Raw genomic sequence first — 22,924 nt, forward strand, 5'->3', positions numbered from 1 at the left:
ATGTAGTAGTATCAACAATTGACAATAAGTCAATAACAACTAGCAATATTTTTCATAAACATCAGAGCCATTACAAAGCCGAGCTCACTTAAAAAGTAATACCATACTTGCAGTTCATTTGTGAAATGCAGAACTCATCATGGGGAGATACTAACAGCCAAGATGTATATGTATTCCATGGGAAATAGTTCCAATATCCAGTCTCTGCATCCATTTGATGCGAGAATAAATAGTGTTACATCTCATGCCTGTCAAAGAGAAATGCGAGAATAAATACTGTTGCATCTTATGCTTGTCAAAGAAAAATTTAGGCACTGGACTGAACACCATATATAGGAGGAAAAGTAACATTATCCACATGACGGTTTGGCTGCCGACAGTAAACAAGGCACATCAGTCCCTGCAATAGATGTGTTTATGTGATCAGCACTAATAACTCGAGCCATTGTAATCAAAACCCAAGAATTTAAGAAACGTTGATGGTACTAACCTGTTTTATTAACCTTTCTTGTGCTTTGCGTTTTTCCAATTCCAGCTCACTAATTTCTAAAGGTCGCATATTTCCATGTCTTTGGCTTCAGTAGCTCTAGCTTTGCACCTGGTGATAGCTTATGTTAGGGTTTGTCCATACAAATTTATAGTGACATGAAAAAGCTTACAGCAAGAAGATTCGAGTATATAGCATCTCAAAAGTATATTGCTACATGAATTGTACAGAGTAATTGCCCAATTCTATGTGAAAAAAAACAGACATATTACACTTTTGTGCATCCTATTAGTGAACTTCAGTTAGTCAAATTTCATCAGCCAGATAGGAGAAATATCAATTAAACTGACAAGTACAAATCTTCGTTGGCATCTCTGTTGGAAAGGTAACATCAGTCTTGTGTAAAACTACCTCTTTAGTAGTGTTTGCTATTTAGAAAGTCAAAGTGGCATAATTAAAATGACGTACCCAGTGCAGAGAGCTCCCGCTCTGTGCGGGGTCTGTGGAAGGGTGTCAGTGACAAGCCTTACCCTCTCCTATGCAATGCGAGGAGACCGCGACTCGAACCCAGGACCTTCCGGTCACAGGCGGTAAGACACTACCGCTTGCACCAGGCCCGCCCTTCTCAAAGTGGCATAATTAAGTGACAAAAAACTTGCAAGTATAGGATCTCGTATGAGCTTCAATGGAAATTCAGGGATTAACGACATGAATAGAAAGGCACCACAATCATGTGTGTGTGCTGCACTTTTCTCCAATCAACATTTGTATATCCAAATACATCTACTATGAAAATATATGATGTAATTAATCTAATGATGTTTATTTGGTATCACAAAGTATTTTTTTCGTATATATTTGGTCAAAGTTGAGATTGTTTGACTCTTCGAAATTTGAGATCAAGACTTATTTTGGGACAGAGGGAGTACTTGTTATGTAGAAAGTCAAAGTGGCACAGTTAATGGAAATTCAGGGATTAATGACATGAACAGAAAGGCACCACAATCATGTGTGGTGTGCTGCACTTTTCTCCAATGAAAAAACATTAAGCTCATTATATCGTTTAACGGTTCTATTAGGAGCAAAGCAAAAGTAGCACACTGGTGACTTCGCAGTTGATCAGTGAACATTCGACCGCACATGTATATTCAAATGATAAATATATCTCAGGACGTAAACGAGATACTACATGCATGCTTAAGGTAAATGATCAGACTCTTATTTTTAGATAGCGAGTAGCAGCTTGACGAAGACAATACACATGAGCAGATGAATTTACACAGTTGATGGTGAAACGGCAAAGTTATAGTTTAGTGGATACCTTCATAGTGAGCATCCAGATTTTTCCAGTCGAGGCTGTCCAGTCGCTGCTGCAGGGACGAAGGGAGCGACTTGATACCTGGGCAGCGTCTAATTACAAGCTTACGGAGAGATGAGTATGCTTGTGGCCCATTGGGCAAGATTGGTGCTAGGCTTTCGCAATCTTTGAAGATAGACGCATTCCAGCGTTTGGAGCTCTCCAGAGCTAGATTCCAGTGATCTCAACTCTGGGCACCTATCAATATCCAGTATTCGGAGTGCATCCAGCTGGCCCGAGAGGAGTTGTAGTTTGTCGCATTTCGAAATATCTATTTTCCTGAGGGATGGGGGCAGGTTGACAACCTCTGACAAGTCGCCACACTCGAATATCTTTAGAGATTGAAGGCATGGAAGGAAGCGATCCATGGTCGATGAAGACAGCTGTGGTACAGCAGCTGTGGATGCCGGCTTGTCCTGTTGCTTGCCTAATATGGACTCAAGTTTAGGACACCCCCGAACCTTCATTGTCTTGAGAGATGCGGGCACGTTGAAGACTCCAATGAGGTCGTGCATGAGTGAACAGGTCTCTTAAGGTCGATGGTTACTGCTCATGAGTCATGACCATGGCGGGTTAATAACGATGACAAGGACAGAGGCTCCGGCACCAGACAAGCCGAATCAACCAACCTGTGTGCAAGAAATTCGTACCTGCAGTACCGGGGCCGCAAAACGTCGAGCAGCTGTCGTGCAACCTCCCCTGCACGCCATCTTCTCGCCCCACCCGGCCCGGGTAAGCGACCACAGAGGGAGCTTCTGCGAAACCTCCCCGCAGCGGCCCCTCTTAGCTCCACGAACGGCCCTCCGCCTCCAGAAGCCGCCCTCCGCCGAAGGTCCGGCCGGCGGTGCCTAGACCCACCGAGGGCCGTGCGGGGGACCTTCAGCCACCGCAGCGTCGAGCTCCCCTCGCTCCGTCGAGCCCCGCGGAATCCCCCTCCCTTCGCCACACGACCGTCCGCCCACCAGCTACGCCGGAGACGACCCCACCGGCCTCGCCGGGAGGGCGTGGCGGAGGAGAACGCTGTCGCCCGTCGAGACACCCGTGGATGTCCTCGACTAATCAGCGCAGAAGGTGAAGGATTCGCGCGCGTAGAAGGCGCCACCACCTCGGCCTGCCCCTCCACGCTCTGCACTTGCGGACCTGCAGCGCCGGACTGCCGGTGCCGTCGACGGTGGCTGAACTGAAGCAACTCCGCTCCGAGCCTCCGACGCCTGGCGAAGACGCGACCGGAGAGCCACTGCTCATGACCATGGCGGGTTAGGATTCCTACTGAAGCACGCGGAGATGATCATGGTAGTCCCATTCAGTCCTAATCTATAAAGCCAGACACTAGACACTCCCTTACCATAGAAACTAGGTAAAACATACAACCTCGTAGCAATTTTGCGTTGATTTCGTCACACATGCCGCTTGCGTGGAGCGGTTTTGATATGTCAGCTAGTGGTTTCAAAACAAAGGTTTGAAATATGAAAATTGAACTTCCATGGTAGTTAGAGCTTGAAATCTAGATGTCACCTTAATAGAACTTTGTTCATCTACAAAATTCTAATATATTCTTTTGAGAGTCTATTTAAAGTTTTCCTAAGTAAAAGATTTTTACTTTTGACAACGAATATTTGTTGTAGTAAGATTAAAAGCTAGTAGTCTCTCTGCCAAGCTCGCTTACAAAGAAATGCAGAATACATCAACTCATGGGAAAGCCTATCAAAAGCTTTAGCAAGGTCTAATTTTAAGAGAAAAGCTTTCTGGTTCCAGTTTTTAAGGTTGAAGGAGTGAATTATTTCCTGGGCGATGATGACATTAGAAGAGATATGCCTGTCAGTAATAAAAGCCGCTTGAGCATGATTAATTGTATCAGGAAGGTGAGGCTTTATTCTATTAGCTAGAGACTTAGCTATAATTTTGTAATTGACATTACAAAGGCTTATGGGTCTAAAATCTTGCGGAGTTTGAGGTTGATCTTTTTTAAGAATGAGGGCAATATAGGTTTTATTGATGTCATCGCTGAAATGTCAGGAGTAGTAGAAATCTGTTACCAGTTTACTGACGTCCTGTTTGATCCACGACCACGCCAATTTGTAGAAGGCTGCAGTGAGGCCATCGGGTCCCGGGTTGGCATTGTTCCTCATCTGTTTGACAATTTCATATAATTCCTGCATATTTGGAATGGAGTTAGTGTAAGTGCCATCAGCTGGGCAAACCATAGAACCTGTGGAGAAGGCAGCAGTGACATCACGGGCAGGCTGTGATGGTTGTAGGTAGCATTGGGTGCATGGATAGGTAAAGGAACAGGGGAGGGAGGGGGCTGCTGGGTACTGGTCGGTTGATTGGTAGGCTGATTCTGGGAAGTGAAGATGGATTGGAAGTAGTGATTGAGGGTATTAGCTAGCTGGTCAGGAGTGGTGGATAAAGAGCCGTCAGGATTGTGGAGGTAGGTTATACGGTTACGTCTATTTCTTTTAATTATGGAGTGGTGGAAGAAAGTAGTATTGCGGTCTCCATTGACAGCCCAATCCTTTTTAGCTCTCTGAAGGTGGTAAATCTCATCTTTGGCAAGGAGGTCGTGGTGCTGCTGCCTGCTGGGTAAGGTGGCTTTGCAGAGAGTGGTTTTGCTGGTTGGGCGGGTTAGATTGAAGCTGGAGAAGCTGGGTCTCAATTAGCCTCTGATCTTTGGAAATGGAGAAAAAGAAAACCAAGGCTGGATGTGAGTTAGAGCGGCTATATTCAGTCCTTTTCTTTTCATCTTTGTTTTAGTAGGGTACTGCAGTTTCCTTTTCTTCTTCGTTTTAGAAGGGTAGTGTTGCAGTCAACAGTTCTCAGATCCATGCAAGTATTGCACTTGCTTTCAACTTAATGAAACGGCAGAACACCTGGCCATTCCGCTAAAAGAATTTGTTGTACCCAGTCTGCCAATACAAACTGGAGATATCAAGCCTGCCACTAGTGGCAATGGAACAACTAGGGACTCCAAGTTCTAGCAAATGAGGTATAAACAAAATTCGCAAAAAAATAAAAATAAAGAAGAGAGGTATAAACAAGAATCAAGAATTATACTACTTCACCACGTAGGAGCGAGATTATTACCTGCTTTGGCACCACCTCCGTCATGAACATTGACATGATTGCGACCCATGAGAGCAGTCTGTTTACACTCGCCATTGTCCTGGATGTATAATCCAACCACCCTGCTGGCATCTCCCGGGTGGTAACAGACATTTCGTCGAACACCAAACGAGCAAGGGGACTGGAACCACCACCTCCACTGCCGTGCGCGCGAACCACCTTCCTCGAGAGACAGCTGATGGGGCTAATGGCTGTCTGGTTTCTGGTGTGGGCGGCGGGTCTACTCTCTCCGTTGGGGGAAGCGGCGCAGAGGGGCCAGCGGGACTCGGCCCGAGGCGGTTGAGCTAACCAATGGCCCTTTGAGCTGAGAAGATGCCCGTCTCCGTCTGAGCTATGCGTCCGGACCACTGGTGGGCCTCGGTTCATTCGGGCGATTCGTGGGAAAAGGCATCATGACGCTTGGCAGCGAGTTTGAAATGGCAGTATGGATCAAGCAGTTCAGGCATACGCTTACTGCTCATTTTTTATCGCAAGCTTTGAAACGCCGAGACATCAAACAATATGAAGCACCAGCACCGCAACTTCCATTTTAAGCAGCCTAAGAAATGCACAAGTAGCTAACTACTCAGCATCAGGAGTTCACGATCACAAGTGAAACTGGCTCATTTGTGCCGTAAATACTTTCCTCGGATCTTCGCTATAGAGGTGGTCCCAACAGGAGCAGACAACACAAAAGACCTGTCTAAACCAGCTTTAAAACGAAATGTCATGTTCCTTCCATGTATTAAAACTTTTAAGGTTGCATGCTTACAAAGACACTTCATCTACTTTGACATCTACAACAAAATAACTCCCACCGTCTTATTCTTCTACTTTTATATATATTACAACCCTTGTAATTCACTTTCTGAAATCATTAGAGGACCACGTCCAGAGCTTCTCCAGTTACGCCATCAGAAGTTCTCCTTGTGGAACTCAAACTTCGTATTTGTCTTGTGGGTGAAGTCTGCTGAAAACTGCCGTAGCTGTGGCACAAGGACGGGCTCACCGCAGTAGAAAACTCCTGAACAGTAATCAGATGTTAGTAGATGAAGAAGTCAGTTGACGTTTCTAGCACTTCGACGTGATGAGAAAATGGCATAGAATGTTTCTAGTGCTTCGACATGATAGGGCGATGACAAAGGATGTGACATACCGACGCGTTGGTTCTCGTGGTTCACTGCAACATGTTTGAAGACGCTTCGCCAATTGGGACGCGCAAAGTGCGTCTTGACACTAGTTCCAGACAAGATGTCGACTCCCTTCTTCGCATGTTGGAGCTCTTGGAGCATGACAATGAGGGCAGACCGTGCATCCCCTTCCTCGTACACACTCGAGCAGTGGTTGTGGAGTTCAATGACTCCATCCTTGTCCTTCTCAGCCACCTCATTCATGACCCCTCGGAACCATTCAAAAGATCCCTCTTCTCTGGTCACCCAGTAGAAGTAGGCTCTCTTTGTCATGAATGGCCTCTTCTTGGCCTTGCCACTGCCCTCAGGCTCGGTGCCTGCAACAGATCCTCCATGCTGAATGTGGTTAAGTACATCCTTCACAATGCTAATCAATGGAGTGGCTCCAATGCCCAGTCCAATGAGCAGGAGAACATCATATTCCCGATAGTCTTGCGCCGGAGCACCATATGGTCCATCAATTAAGAGTCTTGGGAACCTGGAGCATGTCAAAATTCAGGATCAGATGAATCTAAGAAATGTATATTTTTACAGCACTGCATTTCAAAATAAATCAAACAAATTCTACCTGGCGTTGCTCTCAGTGATCCCCTTGGAAAGGTCAGCTCTAAGGAGTCCACTTTCTCCATCAGTTGGAGGGCGGCATGCCTGGTTCATATTTACATCATTGTCAGTTCCAACAACAAAAGCAATGGCATCAGGTATCACAATTCACAAATCACAAATTTCACAAGCTGCAGTTCACCATCCTCTAAGAGTTGTTGAGTCTTGTTCTAGAAGGATCTTATTGGGCCAATAAAAAACTCAAAATCCAGAAGCCAAATTACCTCAGAGAAGACAGTCCTAAGACGTGAAGTCCAATCACCCCTTGTGCGAATGTGGACACTAAGATAATCATCTCCTGGTGCTGATGTAATGGAAAATGGGTGCCTGCAAGAGAAGAAAATTACGCACTTCAGTCATCTGCTGATCATATGATCAAGGTACATCACTTTACTTGAGGAAGGGTGTAACTGCCTACCATTCATATGGAGAGACAGCACGGCAGTTTATGAAGATATACTGCCCACTCCGATACCTGAATCCAGGTGGCTTGGACATATAGAGAGCCAAAACATTCCCTGGATATACTGCAACCTATTGAGAGGGCACAAAATTAGAAGTCAAAAAGGAAAACAAAATTTTCAAAATGACTTCTCATAAATAAAATGAAAATACTACAGAGTAAGTAGGTATCTTTGTAGAATGAAAGAAAAGAGACACCAAAATTCGAATTGAACAGAGAATTTGGGTGGCAGGGTGCGTAGCACACCTACTACTAACTGAACTTTGCTTTGTTCTCATCATATGCAAGTTGAAAAATACATGGCAAAACCAAAGGAACGGAATTGCAGGTACCTTCTGAATCCTAACAGCATCATGGCTCCTAAATAGCCGAAGAATGCGCTCACTTACATACAAGAGCACAGGGACAGCAAGGTACATCCAGGTCTGCAATGGTAGAAATGCTCTGTAAGTAATGACTTTCAGAAATTAGACGCTCTCTAGCAAATGAGAGTACAGATGTTTACCGTTTTCTTGTACCATTTCCTGCTTAGATATAAGCAGATCCCATGGACAACGAGCAGTGCATACACAATAACAAATAAGTGGTGCGTAAACCAAAAGGCATTGAAGCCAGTCATTTTCTTGAGGGGATTAGAATCCTTGAGCCTATTACGCCGAAACCATGGCTGGGCCAATACGAAAGCTATAGTCATAAGTACAACCATGACCACACCTGTCCACCCTTCAGTCCCCTTTACAAACCACCAGTAATTTGGTGGCCTTTTGTCTCCAAAGAAAGACTTCATTGGTTCATAGGCAGCATCACTTGCATGGAGCAGCCGAGGAAAATCACATGTCAGGTGAGCACCTGCATGCAAAGCAACACCAACTGCAACACCTGCTGCTATTACCTGCACAATAATTCCATACATATTACATAATGTAATTTCCACATTAGTAAGTGTAACTATCAGATGGGAACGTTAACAATTCATTCTCATTGGTCCTCTAGGATAAAAAAAAAGAGAACTATGTTTCAATTGGAATGGATACTCCCACAGAATGGAAAGGCTCATCCTGTGTTCAATACTAACTGAGTACATATAGTCTTACCTTATGGAAGTTTATGTTGTCATTGAAGGGCACAACAGCTCCGATCTTTGTCTTTGATCGAATCCAAGTGATTGTATTTCGGCAAACAGGAAAAAGAACCAGGGCCATATTGAATTTGAGGGTCTCTGCAGCACCTTTTGCAGTGCACACACAATAACCCATGATGTGAAATACAGCTCGATTACGGTATTGGATGAACTTCCAAATGAAAAGGCCAATGCAGATTGAGAGCCAGAGAGTCATAACCCAAATGCGCTTCCAGTTCTCCTCAAGGAAGTATGTGAACTCTTGCCAGTAGTGGTAAAATGGACCTGTGTTCTTGTTTGATGCAAGCTTCATGCTAACGTCTGCGAAATGTTGTAACGTACGATATGTTATGTTGAATTACTGTGATCTTGGTTGTATGCAAGTTGGTTTGAAATCCTTCGAGATTTCAGTTGACTACCGGGTTTATATGGGCTCAAGTTCAAGAATTTGATCGTTTCGGCGATTGTTTTTGTACTTGTGATCTTATAAATTGGTCGGTTCTGTGACACTTGTTATGTAGAAAGTCAAAGTGGCACAGTTAATGGAAATTCAGGGATTAATGACATGAACAGAAAGGCACCACAATCATGTGTGGTGTGCTGCACTTTTCTCCAATGAAAAAACATTCAGCTCATTATATCGTTTAACGGTTCTATTAGGAGCAAAGCAAAAGTAGCACACTGGTGACTTCGCAGTTGATCAGTGAACATTCGACCGCACATGTATATTTAAATGATAAATATATCTCAGGACGTAAACGAGATACTGGCCCCATTTGGCTTACCTTATATTCGGCTTGTTCGGCTTGTTTTTTTCAGCCAGAACAGTGTTTTTCTCTCATAACAATTCAGCCAGAACAGTGTTTTTCAGCCAGTTTCAGTTTCAGACCAGCGAACGGGGCCACTGCATGCATGCTTAAGGTAAATGATCAGACTCTTATTTTTAGATAGCGAGTAGAAGCTTGACGAAGACAATACACATGAGCAGATGAATTTACACAATTGATGGTGAAACGGCAAAGTTATAGTTTAGTGGATACCTTCGTAGTGAGCATCCAGATTTTTCCAGTCGAGGCTGTCCAGTAGCTGCTGCAGGGACGAAGGGAGCAACTTGATACCTGGGCAGCGTCTAATTACAAGCTTACGGAGAGATGAGTATGCTTGTGGCCCATTGGGCAAGATTGGTGCTAGGCTTTCGCAATCTTTGAAGATAGACGCATTCCAGCGTTTGGAGCTCTCCAGAGCTAGATTCCAGTGATCTCAACTCTGGGCACCTATCAATATCCAGTATTCGGAGTGCATCCAGCTGGCCCGAGAGGAGTTGTAGTTTGTCGCATTTCGAAATATCTATTTTCCTGAGGGATGGGGGAAGGTTGACAACCTCTGACAAGCTGCCACGCTCGAATATCTTTAGAGATCGAAGGCATGGAAGGAAGCGATCCATGGTCGATGAAGACAGCTGTGGTACAGCAGCTGTGGATTCCATGACGTCAGTGCTAGGCCCTTGATTCAATGACGGCTTGTCCTGTTGCTTGCCGAATATGGACTCAAGTTTAGGACACCCCCGAACCTTCATTGTCTTGAGAGATGCGGGCACGTTGAAGACTCCAATGAGGTCGTGCATGAGTGAACAGGTCTCTTAAGGTCGATGGTTACTGCTCATGAGTCATGACCATGGCGGGTTAATAACGATGACAAGGACAGAGGCTCCGGCACCAGACAAGCCGAATCAACCAACCTGTGTGCAAGAAATTCGTACCTGCAGTACCGGGGCCGCAAAACGTCGAGCAGCTGGCGTGCAACCTCCCCTCTTCTCGCCCCACCCGGCCCGGGTAAGCGACCACAGAGGGACCTTCTGCGAAACCTCCCCGCAGCGGCCCCTCTTAGCTCCACGAACGGCCCTCCGCCTCCAGAAGCCGCCCTCCGCCGAAGGTCCGGCCGGCGGTGCCTAGACCCACCGAGGGCCGTGCGGGGGACCTTCAGCCACCGCAGCGTCGAGCTCCCCTCGCTCCGTCGAGCCCCGCGGAATCCCCCTCCCTTCGCCACACGACCGTCCGCCCACCAGCTACGCCGGAGACGACCCCACCGGCCTCGCCGGGAGGGCGTGGCGGAGGAGAACGCTGTCGCCCGTCGAGACACCCGTGGATGTCCTCGACTAATCAGCGCAGAAGGTGAAGGATTCGCGCGCGTAGAAGGCGCCACCACCTCGGCCTGCCCCTCCACGCTCTGCACTTGCGGACCTGCAGCGCCGGACTGCCGGTGCCGTCGACGGTGGCTGAACTGAAGCAACTCCGCTCCGAGCCTCCGACGCCTGGCGAAGACGCGACCGGAGAGCCACTGCTCATGACCATGGCGGGTTAGGATTCCTACTGAAGCACGCGGAGATGATCATGGTAGTCCCATTCAGTCCTAAACTATAAAGCCAGACACTAGACACTCCCTTACCATAGAAACTAGGTAAAACATACAACCTCGTAGCAATTTTGCGTTGATTTCGTCACACATGCCGCTTGCGTGGAGCGGTTTTGATATGTCAGCTAGTGGTTTCAAAACAAAGGTTTAAAATATGAAAATTGAACTTCCATGGTAGTTAGAGCTTGAAATCTAGATGTCACCTTAATAGAACTTTGTTCATCTACAAAATTCTAATATATTCTGTTGAGAGTCTATTTAAAGTTTTCCTAAGTAAAAGATTTTTACTTTTGACAACGAATATTTGTTATAGTAAGATTAAAAGTTAGTAGTCTCTCTGCCAAGCTCGCTTACAAAGAAATGCAGAACACATCAACTCATGGGAAGGCCTATCAAAAGCTTTAGCAAGGTCTAATTTTAAGAGAAAAGCTTTCTGATTCCAGTTTTTAAGGTTGAAGGAGTGAATTATTTCCTAGGCGATGATGACATTAGAAGAGATATGCCTGTCAGTAATAAAAGCCGCTTGAGCATGATTAATTGTATTAGGAAGGTGAGGCTTTATTCTATTAGCTAGAGACTTAGCTATAATTTTGTAATTGACATTACAAAGGCTTATGGGTCTAAAATCTTGCGGAGTTTGAGGTTGATCTTTTTTAAGAATGAGGGCAATATAGGTTTTATTGATGTCATCACTGAAATGTCAGGAGGAGTAGAAATCTGTTACCAGTTTACTGACGTCCTGTTTGATCCACGGCCACGCCAATTTGTAGAAGGCTGCAGTGAGGCCATCGGGTCCTGGGTTGGCATTGTTCCTCATCTGTTTGACAATTTCATATAATTCCTGCATATTTGGAATGGAGTTAGTGTAAGTGCCATCAGCTGGGCAAACCATAGAACCTGTGGAGAAGGCAGCAGTGACATCACGGGCAGGCTGTGATGGTTGTAGGTAGCATTGGGTGCATGGATAGGTAAAGGAACAGGGGAGGGAGGGGGCTGCTGGGTACTGGTCGGTTGATTGGTAGGCTGATTCTGGGAAGTGAAGATGGATTGGAAGTAGTGATTGAGGGTATTAGCTAGCTGGTCAGGAGTGGTGGATAAAGAGCCGTCAGGATTGTGGAGGTAGGTTATACGGTTACGTCTATTTCTTTTAATTATGGAGTGGTGGAAGAAAGTAGTATTGCGGTCTCCATTGACAGCCCAATCCTTTTTAGCTCTCTGAAGGTGGTAAATCTCATCTTTGGCAAGGAGGTCGTGGTGCTGCTGCCTGCTGGGTAAGGTGGCTTTGCAGAGAGTGGTTTTGCTGGTTGGGCGGGTTAGATTGAAGCTGGAGAAGCTGGGTCTCAATTAGCCTCTGATCTTTGGAAATGGAGAAAAAGAAAACCAAGGCTGGATGTGAGTTAGAGCGGCTATATTCAGTCCTTTTCTTTTCATCTTTGTTTTAGTAGGGTACTGCAGTTTCCTTTTCTTCTTCGTTTTAGAAGGGTAGTGTTGCAGTCAACAGTTCTCAGATCCATGCAAGTATTGCACTTGCTTTCAACTTAATGAAACGGCAGAACACCTGGCCATTCCGCTAAAAGAATTTGTTGTACCCAGTCTGCCAATACAAACTGGAGATATCAAGCCTGCCACTAGTGGCAATGGAACAACTAGGGACTCCAAGTTCTAGCAAATGAGGTATAAACAAAATTCGCAAAAAAATAAAAATAAAGAAGAGAGGTATAAACAAGAATCAAGAATTATACTAATTCACCACGTAGGAGCGAGATTATTACCTGCTTTGGCACCACCTCCGTCATGAACATTGACATGATTGCGACCCATGAGAGCAGTCTGTTTACACTCGCCATTGTCCTGGATGTATAATCCAACCACCCTGCTGGCATCTCCCGGGCGGTAACAGACATTTCGTCGAACACCAAACGAGCAAGGGGACTGGAACCACCACCTCCACTGCCGTGCGCGCGAACCACCTTCCTCGAGAGACAGGTGATGGGGGTAATGGCTGTCTGGTTTCTGGTGTGGGCGGCGGGTCTACTCTCTCCGTTGGGGAAGCGGCGCAGAGGGGCCAGCGGGACTCGGCCCGAGGCGGTTGAGCTAACCAATGGCCCTTTGAGCTGAGAAGATGCCCTTTGAGACTGGTGGTTCATTCGGGCGATTCGTGGGAAAAGGCATCATGACGCTTGGCAGCGAGTTTGAAATGGCAGTATGGATCAAGCAGTTCAGGCATACGCTTACTGCTCATTTTTTATCGCAAGCTTTGAAATGCCGAGACATCAAACAATATGCAGCACCAGCACCGCAACTTCCATTTTAAGCAGCCTAAGAAATGCACAAGTAGCTAACTACTCAGCATCAGGAGTTCACGATCACAAGTGAAACTGACTCATTTGTGCCGTAAATACTTTCCTCGGATCTTCGCTATAGGAGTGGTCCCCAACAGGAGCAGATAACACAAAAGACCTGTCTAAACCAGCTTTAAAACGAAATGTCATGTTTCCATGTGTTAAAACTTTTAAGGTTGCATGCTTACAAAGACACTTCATCTACTTTGACATCTACAACAAAATAACTCCCACCGTCTTATTCTTCTACTTTTATATATATTATTACAACCCTTGTAATTCACATTCTGAAATCATTAGAGGACCACGTCCAGAGCTTCTCCAGTTACGCCATCAGAAGTTCTCCTTGTGGAACTCAAACTTTGTATTTGTCTTGTGGGTGAAGTCTGCTGAAAACTGCCGTAGCTGTGGCACAAGGACGGGCTCACCGCAGTAGAAAACTCCTGAACAGTAATCAGATGTTAGTAGATGATGAAGTCAGTTGACGTTTCTAGTGCTTCGACGTGATGAGAAAATGGCATAGAATGTTTCTAGTGCTTCGACATGATAGGGAGATGACAAAGGATGTGACATACCGACGCGTTGGTTCTCGTGGTTCACTGCAACATGTTTGAAGACGCTTCGCCAATTGGGACGCGCAAAGTGCGTCTTGACACTAGTTCCAGACAAGATGTCGACTCCCTTCTTCGCATGTTGGAGCTCTTGGAGCATGACAATGAGGGCAGACCGTGCATCCCCTTCCTCGTACACACTCGAGCAGTGGTTGTGGAGTTCAATGACTCCATCCTTGTCCTTCTCAGCCACCTCATTCATGACCCCTCGGAACCATTCAAAAGATCCCTCTTCTCTGGTCACCCAGTAGAAGTAGGCTCTCTTTGTCATGAATGGCCTCTTCTTGGCCTTGCCACTGCCCTCAGGCTCGGTGCCTGCAACAGATCCTCCATGCTGAATGTGGTTAAGTACATCCTTCACAATGCTAATCAATGGAGTGGCTCCAATGCCCAGTCCAATGAGCAGGAGAACATCATATTCCCGATAGTCTTGCGCCGGAGCACCATATGGTCCATCAATTAAGAGTCTTGGGAACCTGGAGCATGTCAAAATTCAGGATCAGATGAATCTAAGAAATGTATATTTTTACAGCACTGCATTTCAAAATAAATCAAACAAATTCTACCTGGCGTTGCTCTCAGTGATCCCCTTGGAAAGGTCAGCTCTAAGGAGTCCACTTTCTCCATCAGTTGGAGGGCGGCATGCCTGGTTCATATTTACATCATTGTCAGTTCCAACAACAAAAGCAATGGCATCAGGTATCACAATTCACAAATCACAAATTTCACAAGCTGCAGTTCACCATCCTCTAAGAGTTGTTGAGTCTTGTTCTAGAAGGATCTTATTGGGCCAATAAAAAACTCAAAATCCAGAAGCCAAATTACCTCAGAGAAGACAGTCCTAAGACGTGAAGTCCAATCACCCCTTGTGCGAATGTGGACACTAAGATAATCATCTCCTGGTGCTGATGTAATGGAAAATGGGTGCCTGCAAGAGAAGAAAATTACGCACTTCAGTCATCTGCTGATCATATGATCAAGGTACATCACTTTACTTGAGGAAGGGTGTAACTGCCTACCATTCATATGGAGAGACAGCACGGCAGTTTATGAAGATATACTGCCCACTCCGATACCTGAATCGAGGTGGCTTGGACATATAGAGAGCCAAAACATTCCCTGGATATACTGCAACCTATTGAGAGGGCACAAAATTAGAAGTCAAAAAGGAAAACAAAATTTTCAAAATGACTTCTCATAAATAAAATGAAAATACTACAGAGTAAGTAGGTATCTTTGTAGAATGAAAGAAAATAGACACCAAAATTCGAATTGAACAGAGAATTTGGGTGGCAGGGTGCGTAGCACACCTACTACTAACTGAACTTTGCTTTGTTCTCATCATATGCAAGTTGAAAAATACATGGCAAAACCAAAGGAACGGAATTGCAGGTACCTTCTGAATCCTAACAGCATCATGGCTCCTAAATAGCCGAAGAATGCGCTCACTTACATACAAGAGCACAGGGACAGCAAGGTACATCCAGGTCTGCAATGGTAGAAATGCTCTGTAAGTAATGACTTTCAGAAATTAGACGCTCTCTAGCAAATGAGAGTACAGATGTTTACCGTTTTCTTGTACCATTTCCTGCTTAGATATAAGCAGATCCCATGGACAACGAGCAGTGCATACACAATAACAAATAAGTGGTGCGTAAACCAAAAGGCATTGAAGCCAGTCATTTTCTTGAGGGGATTAGAATCCTTGAGCCTATTACGCCGAAACCATGGCTGGGCCAATACGAAAGCTATAGTCATAAGTACAACCATGACCACACCTGTCCACCCTTCAGTCCCCTTTACAAACCACCAGTAATTTGGTGGCCTTTTGTCTCCAAAGAAAGACTTCATTGGTTCATAGGCAGCATCACTTGCATGGAGCAGCCGAGGAAAATCACATGTCAGGTGAGCACCTGCATGCAAAGCAACACCAACTGCAACACCTGCTGCTATTACCTGCACAATAATTCCATACATATTACATAATGTAATTTCCACATTAGTAAGTGTAACTATCAGATGGGAACGTTAACAATTCATTCTCATTGGTCCTCTAGGATAAAAAAAAGAGAACTATGTTTCAATTGGAATGGATACTCCCACAGAATGGAAAGGCTCATCCTGTGTTCAATACTAACTGAGTACATATAGTCTTACCTTATGGAAGTTTATGTTGTCATTGAAGGGCACAACAGCTCCGATCTTTGTCTTTGATCGAATCCAAGTGATTGTATTTCGGCAAACAGGAAAAAGAACCAGGGCCATATTGAATTTGAGGGTCTCTGCAGCACCTTTTGCAGTGCACACACAATAACCCATGATGTGAAATACAGCTCGATTACGGTATTGGATGAACTTCCAAATGAAAAGGCCAATGCAGATTGAGAGCCAGAGAGTCATAACCCAAATGCGCTTCCAGTTCTCCTCAAGGAAGTACGTGAACTCTTGCCAGTAGTGGTAAAATGGACCTGTGTTCTTGTTTGATGCAAGCTTCATGCTAAGAGCTTTGCTAAGTTTTGAGCTTTGTGTTGTTGATCTTGCAGCAGCTTGAGATGGTGATTGCAGCAAAAGTGCCTCCAGATCCTCAAGCTGTTAATTTTTTAGCATGGGTTAGTTCATGGACTGTGCCACAATTGTTATTTTTGTGAGTATACTGGGCAGACCTCAATGTATCCCAGATTGTTGCGGTCAAGTTCTTCCATAATGAGTGCTGTGTACTCATCAGCCCGTTCCTTGAGCTTGGAAAGTTTGTTTGCTGAAGCACTGAGGGTAATAATCTGCAAGAGCATATTATCACTTGCTTAGCACCTTACAACACACAGCATGAACATATTAGATTTTAAATTCTTGATTCTTCTGACAGACCTCCTTAACCTCCTCTGCTGTGATCCTTCCATCAGCATTCTTGTCAACCCTGAACAGAAAAAACTAACACATGGTAAGTGCCAAATAAAATTGTTGAATACACAACAGCTGGTGTAAACTTATTACAATGGTTTTGCTTCATAGTTTTTTTAAGATAGCATGTTAGTAAGGCCAAGTATTTTTTTTTATGTGGAGGTGCATTTCGATAACGCATCACATACAGTTATGCATAAAAGAAAGAAACCATAACAGGACTAATAAGATATTCATCAAAATTACTAACATGTCAAAGAATGTCTGTAGACGGTTGTCAAAACCCTGATCACTGAGTTGTTCCCAGAAATCTTTCAGCTCATCCTTAGTCAGCAGCTGCTTCGTTATCCCTCTCTTCCTTGCTAATGAATCGAAGACTTGCACTGCAAACTCATCAGATCCATCCATCCCTGCACAATCGAAAGCAATGCTTGTATTAGCATTGTTCAAATAGCTGTATGGAGATACATATTCAATAGAACCACTGAAATTACCAATGCATTTCCCAAATCTTGAACGTAGCAGCACGCCATCAACCTGTAGCTGGTTGAACCGTTTCTCCACTGCAGCCCAGCCATCATGACCAACTTTTGCAGTCACAAACTGCAAACCCTTGAGCGCTACAGCAGCCCCACTCTTGCTTCTGTCCAATCTCTTCCTCATGTTCTTTCCCAACTGTGTCTGCGGTGCCTTATTGCTTGAGCTGTTCATCTTTAGCCCATTTTTCACCTGCCTAATCTTCGATGATAGCTTGCCGCTCCTTGATGAGGAAGGTGACACAAGTGACAGGCCATCAAACCCACCACCATGCCCCGAGCCACCATCATCGACTGCCCTGACATCTTCGATTGCCACTGAATCACGCTGTACAATGGTGATTTCCACAACCTCATCATCATCTTTGAACCTGGTGGTCTTCACGCCCTTCCGGCTTGATTCTCCCAGATTGCCGCTGTGTGGGATTAATGTTGCAGTGTCATCATGTGACCTCCTAGAACTGCCCGTGTCCATGGCCGCTTCAGTGTCTGCCATATTCTTCTGTACCACTGAGGCCAAGTTCTCCTCAGTCCCTGGTCAAAGGATAAAATTAATAACCAGGACGAGAATAGGAGAAAACCTTCAACAAGTACCGAAGTAAGTAAAAACTTGCCAACTAAAATACATTTCTTATCTATCCATAATCAGTCAAGTAAAGCAAAACGAGAGGAGGTACACATCCTGATAGAGTAATATTTCAAGGAAGTGTTCATTTCTAAAAAGAAAGAAAAAAAGAACAAATTTCAACAAGATTAAAACTACCTGTAGTTTAGGTACAGATATTTTGTAAGAAACATTGGCCACAAGACAGGGAAGTCAAAGAGGAGTAAAGGTGACGTAAAATTCAATCAGATCCAGAACTTGCACCACAGAATACAAATATGCGTAACATGATGCTACTTTAAGTAAGAAGAAGATGATAGGGATAGCCCCAACGGATTTACAACTTCGATGGCATCTGAAAAGGGAGGAGATTTTTTCAAAAAAGAAAAGAAAAGAAAAGAAAAGCGAGGAAGTAAAAGCACCCCAGCATAAGTAAACCAAAAATCAGGGAAAGCCTCCCATACAGGAAGAAACCGCCCACAGGTTTGAAATAGCTTGGCACCACCCACACAGAAATTCCTCCTCGTGCTCAGATCTAGTGGGCGCTGTTCTCAAATATTAAAATAGAATAGAACGCCCGCAACAACCTTTCTCAACCGAACAATCATTTCTCGGTACTATTAACAGCAAACTTTAAAATGGAAAAAAAATGGAGAAACGTTTCGGAGTGAGTCGCGGTTAAGAGGAGCGAGGGAAGAACTGAACCAAGTGGAGAGAGAAGAAGAAAATCAAGAACAAAAGAAGAAGAAGAAGAAGAAGAAAAAAGTTTAGAAATTTGGGAGGCTGGGATCATGGAGAAGCCGGAGAAGAACTCTTACCTTAAATCCTCCCAGAAGTTTGAGCCGGCGAATGGAACTCCGAGCATTTCCTGAATCCCCTCTGAAGAACAAAGAAGAACCAAGGAATCCAGTCTTCAGCGAGCAGTCGGATTGCAGGTTAAAAAAAGAAGAAACAGAGGAAGTAACTTCGCGCTAGAGGATTTCAGATTTCAGGGATGGAAACGGAAGGGAAGTGGTACCACAGAGCAGGAGTACACGCGGCGCTGAGCCTCAGCAAATGCAGGTGGATTCGCAGGCCAGCCGCCAGCAGCCAGCAGCACATGCAGCAAGTGCAGGTGGGCAGGTACTAGAAAGCAGTACCACCCCGTTCCTCCTCAAAGCGATGAATGAACAACGATTAGGAGGAAGGAGCTACAGCCTACAGCGGTGGTGTGGCGTGTGCGGACTCGCTAGGAGGGAAGCGGGGCGGAGTGGAGTGGCGCTGGTGTTCGTGTCAGTTTGTGGCGAGTTGCATTTTATTGTACGTTTTCTCCCTAACAAACGCTGGATGGATGGACAGCTTGCTACTACCTACAAAAACGCATGTGCTTTTGGCGGTGGTGGGGCTGGTGCAATGCAGCTGCTGTTGGACCTTGGGATTCGACGGGGTTGTCTGCTATCCAATTGAAGCCTGTGAATCTGTGAGTGAATGCGCTGACCCTTTCAAAGCCTGTGAAAAATATATACTCATTCCTTAGGGGGTGTTTAGATCCATTCCAGTTTGGAAAACGGACACTGTAGCACTTTTGTTTTTATTTGGCAAAAATTGTCCAATTATGGACTATTTAGGCTTAAAAGATTCGTCTCGTCAATTACGGGCAAACTGTGTAATTAGTTATTTTTTTTACCTATATTTAATGCTCCATGCATGTGCCGCAAAATTCGATGTGACGGGGAATCTTGGGAAATTTTGGATTTTGGGTGGGATCTAAACACCCCCTTACTCAATAAAGTCGTCAGCGACACGCTGTCTAAGACATAACTTTGATTATTTATTTTTATAAAGATATTTATTAAAAAATAATATATGTAAATTTTTGTGAAAGTATTTTTTAAGATAAATCTATACATATGGTTTTCATATTTTCAAACTCAACAACTTAAAAGTTATTCATGATTTAGGCCATGTTCGTTTCTCTTCTAATCCGTCTTTTTCAGCTTGTTTTTTTAGCCGGAACAATGTTTTTCTTTTACAACAAATCAGCCGCAACAATATTTTGGTTTATTTTTTCAGCGAAATGAACGGGGCCTTATATTCCCAATGTTTGACCCAAACCTTTTTCAAAACGACTTTATTTTTTAGTATAGAGTGAGTATGCACTCAGCTAAAATCTTGGGTTCATAATTAGAGGATGAGTTAGCTGTTTTCTGTAACGTTTGAGAACTATGGAGAGTATTTAAAACAAAGTGTGTTAGGGTTGTTAAGCATGCGCATTGAAGTATGGGGGGCGTTAGTTAAGAAAGTAAAACTCATCTCGCTTGCAACCTGTGACAAGTTACTCCCTCCAATCATGAATAAATATAAACCCATTTCTAAAAGTTTACTAGCTACCTTTACGTTTGTCCTAATTCAATCTATTTTAATTCTGATCGTGTTCAATTAACATCTATTATACCAAATAAGTATATTGTAAAATTTATTTCATAATTGATCAAAGGATACTAATTCGGTGTTCTAGATGTTGATATTTTCTCTTATATAAGTTTGGTAAAACCTGACAGAGTTTGATTTAGGACAAATTTAGAAGTGGTTATATTTTAGAATAGGCAGTAACGTGTTGAACATCGACACAACATCTGATCACTAATTTTCGCAATGCTACTCTCTCATACAAATTTGCCCCTATCATTTCCGAACACAACAGACAAAAATAGTTATAGAGGCCCAAGATCATTTATTTGTAAGTGGGTGTAATCGTTTTAGGGGGTTCACATCAAATAAAATATTCATGCATCTAATTTCAAAACTCATAACTCATAAGAAATCACAAATTCCATATAAGAACATCCAAATAAAAAATCGTATGCAAAAAATGCGCGAAGATTAGCCAACTCACACTTGGCCCTGTTTGGATCGCTATAGATAATAGCTATTTGTTAATAGTATCTCTTTTGGATAAAAAAAAGGTGCACCTAATAAAATAGCTAATTGTTAGCTGCATCTCTAGATAATAACTATCTCACTAGTTGAACCAAATCAGATAATAACAGCTAATAATTATCTTAGTAGCATTTTTCATTAGATGTAGATCAAACACCCTCCAGCTAATAGGTAGCTAACAGTTAGCTAGCTAATATATTAGATATTAGCTATTAGCCAGCTACCTATTAGCAGATAATGAATTCAAATAGGACCTTATTCAATGAAAAACAATAAATGGTGGCTGATTTCACCTTCCAAATGGAAAAATAGGAAAATCATATACATTAATTTCTAGTGCGCTCATTGGCCAACTCACAATTCCTTCCTAGCAGATAAATAGGGCTTCCTTCTAAGAAGGGCATGTTCGGCTGGTATTAAAGCCGGCTAAAGCTGTTTTGTTGTGAGAGAAAATACTGTAGATTCTAGCTGATAAGCCGGCTGATAAGTTCAAACGAACAGTCCGAAAGTTTGTAAGGAAAATGGACCCTATAAGCCATTAAGTTTGGATTTTGGTGTTTGATGATCAACATGACCATTTAGACTAACAACTTTTGCTAGTATATAAGGTATAGTTTAAATGGAAGTAAGGTGGGCTTGGACTTAGGCAAAGTGATGGTCCGAATGATCAACACATTAAGCAAGATATTAGAAGCCACATTGAAGACTTGTAAGATATGCTAGATGTCTAAGAAATCTAGAAGTAGGAGTAAGACAAACAAAATTGAAGCCATTGAAGCCGAGACAAAGTGGTGGATGCATTGGAACTGTCTTGTAATTTTGCCCAAATTGACATGACTTTAGTTCAAAGTTATAGAGTTTTTTATTAGCTTTCTAAAAAGTCTAAGATCATCAAAATCGGAGTTCGGAACTAAACGTTATGCCTAAAATACGAAAGCGTGACATGCTAAAAGCAAGGTAGCATATAGTTCAATGCTAGACACCGATTGGTCCGATGCTCACTGAACTGAATGAACAGTGACACCTATTAGTCCGATGGTACACACCAATTAGTTTGATGCCCATGAAACTAATTTCAATGATCACAGAAAAGGTTGCAACGGCTAATTTTGATGATCACATATATATGATATCTTTGACTATAGGCCTGTATGCTTGATAAAGCATTATTTTTATCTTCCAAAATGCAGCATGTCTAATATGTTCTAATTTAAATTTCTTTAGCGGATCAAACTGTTTATATTCATGGAAACTTAAAATTATAATAAGATGATTGCAATCTATATTTGCTAATAAACTATTCATGACTGATGGGGCTACTATATGCACAAAACCACAGATCTTATACCGAATGGCTGGTGGTCAAAAGTCAAAACCATGAACTATTGGTCCGTGGAGGTTGTATAGAATTATTTATAACTATCGGCAAAAGAAGAGTCAGAAAAAATATGTGCATGTATGCTGCTACTACCGTATACTGTTGGGTAATTTGGTAAATTCATGATTAATTGCAGAACATAAATCATGGCAAACGTGCGTATATATTAGCATGTTTTTAGAGTTGGGGCTATTTATGCTCTAAGCCATCAAAAGTACTTAGGAAAATATTAGGTGATTAGTGTATGTGCTTTTGTGAAGTGCTCAGGCTGTTAGACTAGGTGATTAGTGTATGTGCTTTTGTGAAGTGCTCAGGCTGTTAGACCACCGCTAATATGCTTGTACTAGGTTTAGGCCTAGTGTTTAGTGAGGTTTGCACACCTTTTACCACTCAGTACTTGTGTGCACCATTGTTGTATATCGGAGGGGCTTGTAATCTTGTGAGACCACTAAACCACGTTTATGGTGTGGCCGCCAATATGGACAAAAAGCTCGTTGAGCTGGCTCGGTATAAAAGTGCTCCGATTGGACTCGTTTTTTTTTTAAATAAAAATGACTTGATTTGGAATGGCTTTCGACTTTGGGTCGGCTCGTTGAGCGCAATATGAAGTTGGGTCTCAAATAATTCAGGAGAGTATGGTAAATAATATTATGTCAATTTTCAAGAAAACTAAAAAAAACTGTAGTTGGCTCGATATCTAGCCCTAGCCGTCATCGTGTACCGGAGGGAACAAGACCCACGATGTTTTGGCTAGAAGCTCGATAGGGAAGACGACAGAGAGCAGTCCAGGAGAGGCCATCACGAAACCCACTTGTACGTGGGTAAGGCCCGAAGCTATCCACGGAGTTACTCGACTGAGAGCTTGGCCCTTGAAGGGCATCATTGCGAGAGGCTCCAATGAG

General features: G+C 43.6%; 4 protein-coding genes across 4 annotated transcripts; all 4 read right to left on the minus strand.

Moving 5' to 3' along the window:
* Nucleotides 1–156: 156 nt before the first annotated feature.
* On the minus strand, nucleotides 157–5,263 carry LOC136452174 (uncharacterized). The gene is made up of 6 exons (XM_066452815.1): nucleotides 4,929–5,263; nucleotides 3,881–3,997; nucleotides 2,495–3,081; nucleotides 1,809–2,390; nucleotides 491–598; nucleotides 157–400 (listed from the first exon to the last, which is right to left on the minus strand). Exons 1-4 carry the CDS (start codon nucleotides 5,058–5,060, stop codon nucleotides 2,375–2,377), a joined length of 852 nt encoding a protein of 283 aa, XP_066308912.1. The 5' UTR covers nucleotides 5,061–5,263; the 3' UTR covers nucleotides 157–400; nucleotides 491–598; nucleotides 1,809–2,374.
* Nucleotides 5,264–5,705: 442 nt separating this feature from the next.
* Nucleotides 5,706–8,767, minus strand: LOC136449969 (respiratory burst oxidase homolog protein B). Its single transcript, XM_066450210.1, has 8 exons — nucleotides 8,297–8,767; nucleotides 7,708–8,094; nucleotides 7,535–7,627; nucleotides 7,158–7,273; nucleotides 6,964–7,066; nucleotides 6,705–6,784; nucleotides 6,103–6,614; nucleotides 5,706–5,970 (listed from the first exon to the last, which is right to left on the minus strand). Exons 1-8 carry the CDS (start codon nucleotides 8,633–8,635, stop codon nucleotides 5,861–5,863), a joined length of 1,740 nt encoding a protein of 579 aa, XP_066306307.1. The 5' UTR covers nucleotides 8,636–8,767; the 3' UTR covers nucleotides 5,706–5,860.
* Nucleotides 8,768–8,949: 182 nt separating this feature from the next.
* Nucleotides 8,950–12,917, minus strand: LOC136449970 (uncharacterized). Its single transcript, XM_066450211.1, has 4 exons — nucleotides 12,507–12,917; nucleotides 11,459–11,575; nucleotides 10,082–10,659; nucleotides 8,950–9,977 (listed from the first exon to the last, which is right to left on the minus strand). The coding sequence occupies exons 1-4, from the start codon at nucleotides 12,879–12,881 to the stop codon at nucleotides 9,962–9,964; spliced, it is 1,086 nt and encodes a 361-aa protein (XP_066306308.1). The 5' UTR covers nucleotides 12,882–12,917; the 3' UTR covers nucleotides 8,950–9,961.
* A 291-nt stretch (nucleotides 12,918–13,208) lies between these two features.
* Nucleotides 13,209–19,010, minus strand: LOC136449968 (respiratory burst oxidase homolog protein B-like). Its single transcript, XM_066450208.1, has 14 exons — nucleotides 18,744–19,010; nucleotides 18,544–18,604; nucleotides 17,080–17,655; nucleotides 16,836–16,995; nucleotides 16,553–16,601; nucleotides 16,351–16,464; nucleotides 15,845–16,276; nucleotides 15,257–15,643; nucleotides 15,084–15,176; nucleotides 14,707–14,822; nucleotides 14,513–14,615; nucleotides 14,254–14,333; nucleotides 13,652–14,163; nucleotides 13,209–13,519 (listed from the first exon to the last, which is right to left on the minus strand). Exons 3-14 carry the CDS (start codon nucleotides 17,615–17,617, stop codon nucleotides 13,410–13,412), a joined length of 2,694 nt encoding a protein of 897 aa, XP_066306305.1. The 5' UTR covers nucleotides 17,618–17,655; nucleotides 18,544–18,604; nucleotides 18,744–19,010; the 3' UTR covers nucleotides 13,209–13,409.
* Between the last annotated feature and the right edge of the window lie 3,914 nt (nucleotides 19,011–22,924).

The sequence above is a fragment of the Miscanthus floridulus genome, chromosome 5 (genome assembly GCF_019320115.1).
Source record: "Miscanthus floridulus cultivar M001 chromosome 5, ASM1932011v1, whole genome shotgun sequence".
Taxonomy (NCBI): Eukaryota; Viridiplantae; Streptophyta; class Magnoliopsida; order Poales; family Poaceae; genus Miscanthus; species Miscanthus floridulus.